General features: G+C 52.6%; 4 protein-coding genes across 4 annotated transcripts; all 4 read right to left on the bottom strand.

Annotated features, from left to right (window-relative positions):
• Positions 1-1,329: 1,329 nt before the first annotated feature.
• On the bottom strand, positions 1,330-3,006 carry BDP55DRAFT_707518 (FMN-dependent dehydrogenase). The gene is made up of 3 exons (XM_060578077.1): positions 2,756-3,006; positions 2,647-2,698; positions 1,330-2,589 (listed from the first exon to the last, which is right to left on the bottom strand). The coding sequence occupies exons 1-3, from the start codon at positions 2,868-2,870 to the stop codon at positions 1,437-1,439; spliced, it is 1,320 nt and encodes a 439-aa protein (XP_060424308.1). The 5' UTR covers positions 2,871-3,006; the 3' UTR covers positions 1,330-1,436.
• A 134-nt stretch (positions 3,007-3,140) lies between these two features.
• BDP55DRAFT_337891 (uncharacterized protein) lies at positions 3,141-3,716 on the bottom strand. The gene has a single exon (XM_060566895.1). It carries the CDS (start codon positions 3,505-3,507, stop codon positions 3,199-3,201), a length of 309 nt encoding a protein of 102 aa, XP_060424307.1. The 5' UTR covers positions 3,508-3,716; the 3' UTR covers positions 3,141-3,198.
• BDP55DRAFT_337851 (GMC oxidoreductase) lies at positions 3,177-6,195 on the bottom strand. The gene is made up of 10 exons (XM_060566894.1): positions 6,017-6,195; positions 5,721-5,946; positions 5,552-5,670; positions 5,441-5,488; positions 5,248-5,374; positions 5,047-5,183; positions 4,709-4,992; positions 3,939-4,654; positions 3,747-3,883; positions 3,177-3,690 (listed from the first exon to the last, which is right to left on the bottom strand). Exons 1-10 carry the CDS (start codon positions 6,091-6,093, stop codon positions 3,552-3,554), a joined length of 2,010 nt encoding a protein of 669 aa, XP_060424306.1. The 5' UTR covers positions 6,094-6,195; the 3' UTR covers positions 3,177-3,551.
• Positions 6,196-8,054: 1,859 nt separating this feature from the next.
• BDP55DRAFT_562646 (major facilitator superfamily domain-containing protein) lies at positions 8,055-10,234 on the bottom strand (the record flags this gene model as incomplete). The annotated part of the gene is made up of 8 exons (XM_060570173.1): positions 8,055-8,313; positions 8,385-8,448; positions 8,499-8,860; positions 8,917-9,285; positions 9,354-9,560; positions 9,616-9,739; positions 9,804-9,937; positions 9,993-10,234. 8 exons carry the CDS (start codon positions 10,232-10,234, stop codon positions 8,055-8,057), a joined length of 1,761 nt encoding a protein of 586 aa, XP_060424305.1.
• Between the last annotated feature and the right edge of the window lie 43 nt (positions 10,235-10,277).

Below are 10,277 nucleotides of genomic sequence, written 5' to 3'. Positions count from 1 at the left end.
AAGACACAACTTGTGAGTCTCGGGGTGCGGCAACATCCCAAGCCGGCCGTTGCTCATTTGTCCCTGGCTTCCACGGCTCCATTGTCTCATAGGTCTTCGGTTCATATTTCGCTGTCGCTCCTGTAATTCCTCATTTTTGAATGCTTGGCACACTCTCATGCGACCTCACTGCAATAGCAATCACACAAAGTCGAGTCATGTCTTGGCGATCATTTTGCGCCAGTTTAACTCCATGTACCGACGTATCTGGTCATCAGCAGAGCTGTATTGCGATTCACTGTAGTAGGTATGCATAGCTCAGGTACCGATCCCATGGGCGCGGTTCATGTACTGAATAGATAAGGGATTTGAACAAGGGCTTTCGGGAGTCTGAGGGTCGAGTCCAAGGCGTAAAGGGTAAAGACCCTCTTAGCTCACGGACTTCTCTGCGGCCACTTTCCACCTAGCGAATCTAGATGAAACTGATCCTGATATATTGCTGATCGACGACCGGCGCGACTAGTGTGGCGGGCCACATGTATTCGTGCATGAGTTGCCAACTATCCGTCCATGATTCGGGCTCTTTAACGCATATTTCCTGGAACACATATTGAGTTGTGTCCATCTAGAGCTGCCAAGACACTATCTTAATCCTCATACTATAATTGACTTTACCGGACAATCTTCTGCCCAGCGGCGGCGGGCGCAAACCACTTCTTGATCCGCCAGTCGTTAGCGCACTCATACGGATGCGAACCTGTCAACTCCACAGCTTAGATGTCTCGATGATGGCGTACAAGCGGTCTAGAGGCGCACGAGATTAAGAGATGGGCAAGTACGTAGAGCTCGGACCGGAAACTCAGGAGACGACTGTAAGGCAAATTCCAAGTATAAGAATGAACTTGTCAGTACGCAATCGGCACTGGGGCCTATCTCATTCCTTATAAAGTCGTCATCAGTGGTCATCTCAGTCTAAAATATCATCCATATTCACAAGATCGAAGCCTACACCTTTCATCCATCATGCAGTTCAGCGTCATCGTCCTCCTCGCCGCCGTCTCGGCTACCGTTGCTGCTCCGAACCCCGTTCCTCAGGAGTCTTGCAGCCTTGCGAAGGTCAACCAGTGCATCACTCAGGTAAGACGGCTTTCATTCCAACATGCAGCTACTTGGGGTTGTAGGTGTAGTGAGTGGTCTTGTGCTAATCCATTTTCCTACAGTGCGGCAACACCTATGACTGCTTCGACGACACTTGCTACTGCCCTTAAGAGACCGAGTTCAGGGATCAAGGCTTTCTTGCCGCATTGTACATATACTTTTCTTGCACAAATTCTTCATCAAAGGGCTTGGGTTAGCTCGAGCCACTGTCCTACTCAACATGATTGAGTCTCTAATTCGATTACCGCATATGTTTGTCTATGTTGTGTGTGACTCTGATAACTATGTCCACGTATGATCTACAACTTGCTCATCTCCGAGATCAGCCCGTAAGACTTAGGCAAAGACTCTAGTAAGTCCTTGCCAATACCCTCCACCTTTTGAATTCCTGCCACGTTCATCAAAATATCTAAATCAGCCAACAACCCCCTCAGCACATGCCTCACACCGTGCTCACCCATGATACTCAGCCCCCAAATCCACAACCTTCCAATAAAGACAAACTTGGCTCCCAGTGCGAGCGCCTTCACCACGTCCGCCGCGCCCCTAACACCACTATCAAACGTGACAACAATCCTGTCTCCCACCCTCTCCGCAATCTTCTCCAGTGCATCTAAACTCGCAATCGCCCCGTCAACCTGTCTCCCAGCATGATTACTCACAACAATACCCTCGAACCCCAGATCCGCTGCCTTCTCCGCGTCGTCTACCCTCTGAATGCCCTTGATCAAGAACGGCTTCCCACCGCTGATCTTCTGCCACTGCTCTCGCGCCCACACAGCTTTATCCCAGGACCACGCGCGGCCGTGCCAGATGCTGTCGATCCACATCGCGGCGGCCTTCTCTGGTTCCTTCTGGGGATCGATTCCCTTGGCCGCGAGGCGTTTTTGGAAAATGGGGTCGCTGAGGCCTAGGTCGGCGCCGATGCCGCGGTAGAACGCATAGTTTGAAGTTGCGATGTCGTCGTGTCGCCATCCTAGTTGCCAGGTATCCGTTGTAAGGATACACGCCATAAAGCCGGATTCGTGGGCCCTTGTCAATAAGGAGATGGTGAGCTCGTCGTCGTGTGGCATGTAGAGCTGGAAGAAACGTGGACACTCTGGGATCTTGGATTTGTCTGCGGACTGGGCTGCGTTAGCCGAAGCGCACCCAGCGTCATTGGCTTCGGCGACATCTTCAATGGGGCATGATCCTGCTGTTGAAAGGCTGTAAGGAATGCCTAGCTCTCCAGCAACTTTGGCTACGGGAAGCTCGCCCTGCGGGTGGTAAATCTTGTTGATGCCAATCGGGGCAATTCCAACTGGAGCAGAAACTTCGTGGCCAAAGATGGTGGTTCGGGTGGAACGCTCGTTAGTGTCGACTAATTGACGAGGGACGATCTTGTGTCGAAAGAATGCTTGGCGGTTCGCGAGATGCGTGTGTGAAAGGCCTGCGTTCGAAGACGCATAGTACCTGAGTTACTGTTAGAAATTGGAAATGATTGCGATAGTTTACTTAATGAGCCCGTACCATCCATTCTGAGTCAACTTCTGCTCAGCGAGCTCCTCGAGTTTGTCGGGGTCTAATACTAATTAGTCCAATCCATGGTGAGCGTCGTGTCTTTGTTACAAAGACTCACGAGTATTGAACTGGGGAACTTCGCCCTCGTTCAGCTTCCAAAAGTTCTCTCGCTGATACAACCCCCAAGATGGGGTATCGCGGTTTTTGATGTGGGGAGAGTTAGGGTCTGACATTGCGTAGTTATTGTTCACTAGTAAGCTCGATTCTGGATAGTAGAAACAAGCTTCTTGAGCATCAACTTAAATATGCCAACAATCCCCTGACAGGTGTCTTTTACGTTGAAGTTCAAATACTCTTTCAGAGTTGATCAGCGCACAGTAAATGTTCTAGATAAGACTAGGACAGGCTCAGTCATGACGTAATTTAGAGCTCATCAGCCAAACTACGCAATAGTTCCCACTGACCCGGCCGATCGTGCCGGTCCTCGCCAGCGTGCGTTGACCTAGACTAATTGAGCCTAAAGTCGGTTGCATTGATTTGATATGAGATGACAGATCAGGTCTACAAGCCAATTTTGACGGTGGCCGTTTCACGGTTGCCACACAAGCGAAAAAGTTTGTGTTCCAAAGGCCCCCGAGAGTAATTGATACAAATCATTGCCGATATCCGACCTAAGTCCACCATGCAACCCTCAAACCCCTTGATAACCACAGCCAATGGATTCATTTTATTGCAGACTGAGGACTTTTGATCTTGGTATATCATCAGGCAAACCGAAACATATTTGACAATATTGAGATTGGCTATCGACAAACTACAAACAACACAAAGCAATACAAGTCGCAAGGTATTGTGGTCTCGTACATACATCCAATTTTGTGGAGGTAAGGGCAAACAAAAGCAGTGCCATCCAATTAGAGACGATGTTGAAGAACAAACTCGCCGGGCGCGTGATATGTGGGCACCTTCATCTCGAGGGCCTCGCCAGAGTATCCCAAGTCCTCTGCGACGAGCATAGCCGCCTTCTCGCCGATGAGAAGAGCAGTGGAATATCTAAAAGATTATCAGCAATGTGAATCTCTGATGAAGGCAGGGACCTAAAGACGTACGTGTTGCAGCCGACGTTGTCGGGGCAGATGGAGAGATCGGCAACCTTGAGGCCCTTGACGCCGTGCACGTTCAGGCGCTCGTCCAAGACACCGTGCTTGACGATGCTGTTGCCCTCCTTCGGAGCCATGGAGCAAGTCTAGAAATTTGTGAGCGATTGTTCGTAAATGTGAAAAAGGGCTTCAGGGACTTACTCCTAGACTGTGCCAGGTGGTCTCAACGTGGCGCTTAACCCACTCCTCAACAGCCTTGATATCCTCGTCAGAGTACTTAAGCTCATCACGACCGTCAACGCGGTGGGACGACAGAGTCTTGATCTTGTCGGCCTTGCTCTCCGCCTCGTTGAGCGGCTGAGTCCAGCTGCCGTGCTGAATACCAGCGCTCAAGTTACCGGGCAGGGCGTACTTGTTGGTGGTCTCGAGGTCCATGTCCCTGGCCCGAGCCTGAGAGTCGTACGAGAAGAAGGGGTGCATGTTGGCGACCTCTCCGGCGTAGGCGTCCATACGACGGGCCGTCTCGCGGGACTTGATGTAGCCCCAGACCATGGGAACCATGTCTCGCTCGTCGTTCATGAAGCCGGCATCGAAGTCGGGCGCGTCGTACGGGTTAGGCGAGGTGATGTGGGTGGATCCACGCGAGAAGGGGTACTCGAGGAAGTGGAACATGGTGAAGAAGTTGCCTGGGGGCATGACCATGTGGTCACCGAACCAACCCGCGATGACAGAGTAATGCATGACTGGCTTGTCGGGCTTGTTCTCAAAGTACGACTTCCAGCCGTCCTTGAAGTGTGGGGTGGGCCATTTCTCGAACTCGGCCAGTTCCTCGGGAGTAGGGCGGATCTTGACACCAGCATCGATACCGTTGGTGGCGAGGGGACCTGTGCCCTTAATGTTCCACTCATCAAAGACGCCTAAAAGTCAAGTAAGTCAGGCAATTGTTTGACACTGTGGGGGTGAAAGCATACGCTTCTGAGTCTCGGGGTCTCCGCGGACGAAGTCGTCGAAGCTCTCGGTGCCGGGCTTCGCGCGGTATGTCGAGAATGTGAGGTAGTGGTCCTGGAAGTTGAGACCGACGCCGGGGAGGTCGACGATGGGCTCTACGCCAGCGCGGCGAAGCTTCTCGGGGTCACCAACTCCAGAGCGCTGGAGAATGAGAGGCGAAGAGAGAGTGCCACCAGAAATGACAATCTGCTTGCGAGCTCTGAACGTGCGTCCCTTGAGCTCGTGGGGTCGGAGTGGCTTGCTCGGGCTATCATCCAAAGTCAGATTTGGAGCAGGTAGTAGTATTGGTAATATCACTTACATGGTGTGGACACCCACAGCTCGGCCGTTCTCGATAATGACCTTGTCAACCTTGGTGTTGCAGGCAAGGTATAGGTTGGAGTGCTTGGCCCGGGTTGCGTGGATGTAAGCGTGAGCGCTGTCACTGCGGCGGCCAGTCTGATTGTGATAGTTAGTGAACAGATCATGTTTACCTCGTCTTAATGGCATAGAGTAAGCTCACGTCACGGTTGATCCACTTGAGCCAATGCTCAGCTCCATGACCAGTCGACAGATCCTGGAGATCATCGACGACAGGGATACCCTGGGACGAAGCAGCACGAAGGAAGTCGTCCTTGATGGGGTACGTGCTGTGTAACGACGGTTAGTTTCGGATCCTTCCATTACGGTTCGACTCTGCGGGGAGCTGAACTTACTAGTTGCCGAAGGAAACCTTAATAGGCCCGTCGAATCCGTGAGTGTCCCTAACACATGGCATATCAGTCAAAGTTTCAATTGCCGTATAAGTGCTCATTAAGGCAACTAACCGGTTATGGGAAGCTCGCTGATATGTCTCGTGCTTCTTCATCAGAGGCAGGAGCTCCTTGGTAGACCAGCCCTTTGCCTGAAAGTCGTCGTAGTCGGAGGCCGATGCACGGGTGTACATCTGTTACTCGCATTAGTAGATTTCTCCGATAGTGATTGCGGCTTACCAACCATGAAGTTAATCGAAGAGCCTCCCCCGAGAATGTTGGCGCAAGGGACAATGGCTGAGCGGCCAGAGAGATGCTTGGAAGGTCTGGACTCGTAGAACGTCGCCGTCTTTGAGTCCAGCTTCATGTTTCGTGGGTAGATGCCCGGGCGGAACACCCATGGGTTGTTGAGGTTGCTCTCGCCATTTTCGATGAGAAGCACCTTGAGATTATGGTCCAAGTTGGCAAGTCTGTGTTAGGTATTAGTGTTGTTCTAGAAACACCACCGACAGACTGTCAGTCTGAACAGATGAGACAAACCGTCCAGCAACGACACAACCACAACTGCCACCACCACAGACAATAATGTCAAACTCGTCCGGAATGGCTCCGCTCATGTTGCTGGTGGGATATCAAAAAGAAGTTTGGATCAGTAGAAAAGGTCGAGCAGCAGTTGTCAAAGCGGCGTGAACACCGTGCCAGGTCAACTGCAACACTGCTAATGCGTTCGAATGATTAAAGGATGTTCTAGATGAATTCCAACCCGTCGGGGCGGTCGTTAAATAGATATGAAGAGATGGGAGGAAGCAATGCATAAGTCAGATGTGCTTCTTTCTCCTCGCTGCTACCCCTCGCCGTCCTGGCAGGATGGTTCTCGACCCCGACTTTACTCCAGACCCTCCAGGATCTCAAACCAAAGATCCGGCAGGGAGGGCGAGGATGAGGGGAAGCCATGGACTATCCCTCCAGGATATCCGTGGCCCTCGCGATGTGATTTGGTCCAAAGCATGCAGAGTCCGTGTCATCCGGTGTCGTTTGTTGGCTCGCGACCTATCACCGACGCGCGTCTGTGAAAGTGTATCACCCAAAGCCAATGCATGGCAGCATGGCTATGCTCTCCGATCAACATGCCCTCCCAGCTTTCCCCGCACTCACCGACACCAAAGGCGCAGGACCATCAGCTTCATGCGGTGCCATTGATACGCCGTTGCCAATTGCTGGGTAGATCAATGGTGGAGGAGAAACTCACTGCCGATGTTCCCCCAAGGAAATAATGTGAGCATCCAGACATCCGCATGCCCGATGACAGTCTCTCGCCCAACGCGGCTGTCACGGCAGCAGGCATTTGGCGGGATATGCGGAGTAGTGCAAGCCCGACTTGCCAAGAGAATCTGAGGAAGCCCAATGCCTGGTTTTCCTTACAAGTTGAGCCGCACCGCAAACCTTGGACCCCGAATCAGTGCAGTATATCCCATTTTGGGAGCTTTCAGCTCTGTCTCACTTTGTGAGGGAGCTCCAAGCAAACATGGTAAGGATAGCTTGGGCCGGAGCTCACTCCTAGTCCCCCGCACAGTTGCATCGGACACACAATCAGACCCGATATTCCCGGGTCCAACTGGTCCTGGCTTTGGACTGGTCATTATCCGGACCAAGGGTCGACTGCCGCGCCCCCCCCGCGTTTCTGCACCCCGCAATTCAAAGTCTGGGGGTGAGATGGGGGTGGAAGTCTAGCCCGTTGGTCATATTCCTCCAAAACCTCTCGATGCAGGCCAAGTCCCTACACCCAGGCTTTCCAGATGAGGAGAAAGGCAGCTTCAAGAATAGGAAGAACGAGTCAGGAGATCTTGACGTCAAGCTCACTCACCGAAATATCGCCGAATTATCGTCGCTGACCTGAAGTCTAAGCTTGCTGTGCCTTCTCTTGGCTAGATCGAGATTCACGATTGGAGGCTTTTGCAGCTCTGCCCAGCCGGTTTCTCCACCCCTCTCCAACGTTCCCGGGGACATTGTTTGCATGTCAGACAGTTTAAAGCAATCAAAATAGCTGCGGGCGGCCAAAACCTGTTGCGGGACAGCGAATCGCTTCTGCAGCGTACCGCCGTTTCCTCTAAAGGGCCACCAACCATGCAATGCTGCAGGACGGTGGATAGTGAATGGTGGATGCCAGGTGCATGCAGGAGAGCAGAGTTGGTGTTGTCGTTCCCCCTCAAGGTTATCCGTTGTGGAGGCTTGGAGAATGCCGCTCGGAAGATGTTCCCGGCGTTGCTTGAGACTACAGTCTATATGCACTCTGGTGATGTTCCGTACTGGGCGTTTCGAGGATCCGGCCCACGTTGCATCGGTTCCCCGGGCATTCGTCGACCTCTCCTGCGTGAATTGCCGCCCCCAATTGGGTCTTTCTATCAAGCATCAGCTTCCCCCGCTGGACGATTCCTTCTCCAAATTTTGCGTGTTGCTCCATAAGGTGTTCACGGCGTCTGAACCTTCCAATCCCAAGGGTAGGTCCGTCCCAAAGCTTGGCCGATGTTCGTATCACAGTAGTGTGCGGGCATTGGGATGTTCCAATGTCGGAGTAATTTCAATACCCCTTCATGTCACGGGCCCGTTTAAGGTTTCGTTCCCACATGAGTGTCAGTGAGACGAGAACGGCGACGCTAAAGTAGAGCATGGTACGGAGCTGTTTGTTGTAACCCTCGCTGAACACGGATCGGACGGCAGTCCGTGTGGGGGCTGGCAGACTGTCTATGAACTGAACCGAATCGGAGATGGATTGCATCTCTGAGGGGCTGAGATGATTTGGGAGGTTGGATGCAAGGTGGTTATTGAGAATGGTCGCCCTGCAGAAGTAGACGAATCAGCAACTTGCGACAACGTGAGACGACACGTTTGATGGAGAAGAGACACTCACCCCACGGCCAAGCCAATGGTGCCCCCCAATGTCCGAAACTGTGTTACGGCTCCCATTGAAACAGCTGTGTTTATTCGTCAGGAAAATGCATGACAGCTGCAAGGTGATGCTGACCAAGGTCCCGCCGGTCAACCAGGAAAGGGACATAGATGAGAACCGTCACCAGCGTCATGCCAAAGCCGAAGCCCATGATCACTTCGAACCCCAGCAAGTCCCTCAATTTGTCGGGGGTTACGGAGCTGGCGAGGCCCACGCCCAGAATCTGCATGCACGCCCCAAATAGCAACAGATAGAAAGGTGGCACATCCATTATGGTGGCCAGCGGCCCAGATACTGCGGCGGCAAGCGGGGAGCTGAGGAGGAGAGGAAGCGTGTGGACGCCCGCAGCAAAGGGGCTCAATCCGTGGACGGCTTGGAAGCGCTGTGGGAGGTTGATCAAGGCGGTCATGAACGGCAGGCCGGTGAAGAAGGCGGTTCTACCACAAGAGGTGAGCTACGCCTCGGCGCTGCAGCAAAGTTGGAGAAGACTTACAGAAAAAGACCAACAAAGTGTCGATCGTTCAACAGCCGCAGAGGAAATACGGGCTCTTGTGGGTACTTTGGCTTGCCAACCACGTACTCACATGCAATGAAGACCAAAAACAGACTGCCTCCGCAAACAATTGTAGAAATGACGATGGGGCTGGTCCACGGATATCTTGAGCCGGCCTCCTCGAAGCCAAAGACGAGAAGGATCGATGCTGCGAGCAGCACGGTGGCTCCCACAATGTCCAACCTAGCGATTGCGGCTCCGCTGAACTTGTCCCGCATGTTTGGCTGATTTACCCCGCGGCCATGGTGCGGAAAATTGGACGGCAAAAGGAACGCGAGGAGAGCGGCTGCAAAAGCGCCCGTCGGCGCACTGCCATGAACGATTAGTGCAAATCCTACAATACGCCCAATTGAGAGGGAGAGGGAGGGAAACCACACTTGAGCAAAAAGACCCATCGCCAACTCGAACAATCGTTGATGACGCCTCCTAGGACCGGGCCTAGAACGGAGCTGAAGACGAGGACAAGCGAGGTGCCAGCAACAATGTTGCCCCATTTGTCGGACGGAACCAGCTCGGGGTTGATCACATTGACCATAGCATATATACCAGACGCTCCAACTCCCTGAAAGGCACGAAAAACGATGCTGCGGTCTCAAGTCAGATTCGAAGCCAGACGACGGACGGCTCGGGCTACCTTACAGCTGTACCATGGACGATATCACACCGCAGACGATCGAAAATATCGTGAAGATGGCCAAAGACAAGAGGACGACGAACTTTCTGCCCAGAACATCACTGAACTTGGCAAAGATGACGAGAAATCCTGCCCAGTGTCAGACAAGCGGCAACATAATGAAAGAGAGGGAAGGCTTGATGTGCAGTCTTACCAGTGTAAGTAAGCAGGTACGAGGTGACGATCCAATCCCGCTGCTCAAACCCGTGTAAAGCATTTGTAATGGAGACAAGTGACGTGCTAACGATGGTGGTCTCGAGCGTGGACAGAAAGAGAGACATGCACAACCTTGAGGTTACGTATTAGCCATGCTAGCTGATGGTTCGGAGCCATCGTCGCATACCCGAATATGATGGCGTAGAGCCTCCATCCTGTGATATACACGGGAGGTATCGACTCCGGTGCTGTTTGAGGAGCAGAATCAGAGGGCTCATCACTCAGTTGGAATGGCTGAACAGCAGGCAGAACTATATGCTCCTCGGCCTTTGCGACGGCATCTGCATCGGCCTTTGAATGCTCCAAAGGGGCATTTTTCGAGGCCGAAGCTTCGGCCGCTGCGGCGTCGGAGGGTGCAGAATTATACATTGATAATGCCGTTGACATTGTGTGGTGCTGTGCTATGCGCTGC

This window comes from Colletotrichum godetiae (genome assembly GCF_030913485.1).
Source record: "Colletotrichum godetiae strain CBS 193.32 chromosome Unknown BDP55scaffold_59, whole genome shotgun sequence".
NCBI classification, from domain to species: domain Eukaryota; kingdom Fungi; phylum Ascomycota; class Sordariomycetes; order Glomerellales; family Glomerellaceae; genus Colletotrichum; species Colletotrichum godetiae.
The sequence above is the reverse complement of the archived record's forward strand: the minus strand, read 5'-3'. Positions and strand labels throughout refer to the sequence as shown.

Excerpts from the sequence above, each read along its gene's own strand:
- BDP55DRAFT_707518 (XM_060578077.1), bottom strand. The coding sequence starts at position 2,870 with ATGTCAGACCCTAACTCTCCCCACATCAAAAACCGCGATACCCCATCT. Across the intron at positions 2,699-2,755 it reads AGTTCCCCAGTTCAATACTC|ACCCCGACAAACTCGAGGAG; the intron begins GTGAGTCTTTGT and ends AATTAGTATTAG. Across the intron at positions 2,590-2,646 it reads AAGTTGACTCAGAATGGATG|GTACTATGCGTCTTCGAACG; the intron begins GTACGGGCTCAT and ends ACAGTAACTCAG.
- BDP55DRAFT_337891 (XM_060566895.1), bottom strand. The coding sequence starts at position 3,507 with ATGTATGTACGAGACCACAATACCTTGCGACTTGTATTGCTTTGTGTT.
- BDP55DRAFT_337851 (XM_060566894.1), bottom strand. The coding sequence starts at position 6,093 with ATGAGCGGAGCCATTCCGGACGAGTTTGACATTATTGTCTGTGGTGGT. Across the intron at positions 4,655-4,708 it reads AGACCCCGAGACTCAGAAGC|GCGTCTTTGATGAGTGGAAC; the intron begins GTATGCTTTCAC and ends CTTGACTTTTAG. Across the intron at positions 3,691-3,746 it reads GACAACGTCGGCTGCAACAC|ATATTCCACTGCTCTTCTCA; the intron begins GTACGTCTTTAG and ends ATAATCTTTTAG.